This window comes from Otolemur garnettii, unplaced genomic scaffold (assembly GCF_000181295.1).
Source record: "Otolemur garnettii isolate 467f Iridium unplaced genomic scaffold, OtoGar3 scaffold00138, whole genome shotgun sequence".
Classification (NCBI taxonomy): Eukaryota; Metazoa; Chordata; class Mammalia; order Primates; family Galagidae; genus Otolemur; species Otolemur garnettii.
In genome coordinates this window covers 1,361,621-1,363,721 of record NW_003852533.1, presented here as the reverse complement: position 1 = coordinate 1,363,721, position 2,101 = coordinate 1,361,621, and the positions used below count along the sequence as shown (strand labels likewise).

Below are 2,101 nucleotides of genomic sequence, written 5' to 3'. Positions count from 1 at the left end.
AATTTACTACTCGGTTACAAATCAGTAACATTTAAACAACTTGCCAATCTTTAAAAAAATGTTCTGGACTATCAGAAGGGTTATTGCACAAATAAAGTTTATCAATTCTGTCTATTAGAGTCTCCCTGTTTCCCCAAAATACCATTTCCTTTTTTATATAAAAGCCACTAGAGTTAAGTAAAAATACTGACAAATTTATTAGCATACCTCTTGTTAGATCACTTTTTATCAGAGGTGACAATAAAGATTGATGATGATTCCCAAACGTAAACCTGTCAACCCTTTTTGTTAAAGAGAGACAAACACACCTCCCAAGGTGGTAACCACCTCAATTCTTTAGAGAAGCATCAAATGAAGTTTCTTCTAAAATGAATATTAGCATCTAAACTTTTATTCTTATGTGATTAACAGAACCCAAAGTATATCAGAGAAGAAAATCTACTCTAGAAAGAAAGAAACCAAGTTGCTTCAGTGAGTTCAAATTACTCTTTTTTTTTGCCGGTTTTGGCCAGGGCTGCTGGGTTTGAACCGACCACCTTCAGCATATGGGGCTGGCGCCCTACTCCTTTGAGCCACAGGCCTCGCCTGATCAAATTATTCTTAAGTGTAAACCTTTAGTATCAATGTATTTAGGTAATCCAGATTTCTCTAGTCATAGCATTTCTACAAACTGTCCTCTGAGAATAGTGGACTTATAAATTCTGGCAGAATGTAAAAAACCAAATACGAATATGCCTTTACCAGCTTGGTTGGTTGTAGCAGGATTCCCACTAGGAGGGACAAGAAACAAAGACTGGATGAAGGATCCCAGCGCGTTCACAATATCCCGGAACACTTTGGTGGAATGCTGCTTCATATCGTAGGACTGACAAAACGACCTGAAAATAATTTAAAATGTTTCTGGGAAAACACTGGACTAAAGATTTTCAACACTGTTTATGGGAGCTGAGATTGCTATAATAACTACCATGTTCTACTCAAAAACTCTTCATTACACCTGATGTTACTAATGCAGGAAAAAGGTTTAGTAATTGAGGTCAAGGTCCTACAAACATCACCGGGGCTGTATTAACTCAGTAATTCCAGACTGATGTTGGTCACCAACCTCCCAGTTCTTTCCCATCCTAATCCGGCCCCTCCATAAATATGCAGTACTCTATTTTGCTTAGAAATCACAAAGATTTAAATCCTTCCTACTAACTTACTGACTTACCATTGGTTAGTAAGTATTAACCTATCCACTGAACAAAGTAACCTTGAAGTCCTACCTTAGCAGCTGAGGCTGCACACACAGTCTGTGTATTGATTCCACTGCCACAGCTCGAAGCCACTGTGGTTTATCTGCATCCAGAAATTTCACCAGAAGTGACAGAAATATCTCACATTCAGTTACCTAAAAAGTATTTTTTCAATCAAAAAGAAGAATTATAAATCACATTCTTATTCTTAACTTAGTGCCATGGATAAAACAATAAAGCCTTTTAGAATAGAAATACAATACTTTTTTTTTGTTTGTTTAGGGGCAGGGTCTCTCTCTATTATTCAAGCTGGAATACAGTGGCACAATCACAGCTCACTGCGGCCTCAAACTCCTAGGCTCAAGTGATCCTCCTGCCTTGGCCTTCCAACGTACTAGGATTAGAGATATCAGCTACCACACATGGACTTTTTGTTTGTTTTGTTTTTGAGACATGGTCTCTCTCTATTATTCAAGCTGGAATACAGTGGCACAATCACAGCTCACTGCGGCCTCAAACTCCTGCCTCAACGTTACGAAGTACTGAGAGTATAGGCTTAAACCACTGTACCCAGTTTTAGATTTGAAATAAAATTCTTAATGGAAGGTAGAGAAATACAGAAGTGAAAAGTGGTTATATATAAAAAGTGAATAGTAAAAACCACAGCATCTCGCTAAATATATCCCTGAAAATGACAGCAACCTGGTACCACGGTTAACCTGTGAGCCTTACTCTTTAGAAAGCCCAGGGCACCTTCCTGCTAACTCCTGCTAATTGCCCAGGAGCAAACACTACATCAACTGCTGACATGATGGATGTCTACCTTTCAGTAAACCCCCCAATTTTCCCACACTTTCTTTTGC

The 2,101-nt window shown here is 38.5% G+C and overlaps 1 protein-coding gene across 1 annotated transcript in view; it reads right to left on the bottom strand.

The window, feature by feature from the left end:
* MON2 (MON2 homolog, regulator of endosome-to-Golgi trafficking) overlaps window positions 1-2,101 on the bottom strand; it is a 111,401-nt gene that overhangs the window by 65,022 nt on the left and 44,278 nt on the right. The window contains 3 exon segments of the mRNA XM_023518411.1: window positions 460-466; window positions 613-878; window positions 1,269-1,393. Coding sequence (XP_023374179.1) covers window positions 460-466; window positions 613-878; window positions 1,269-1,393 — 398 coding nt within the window.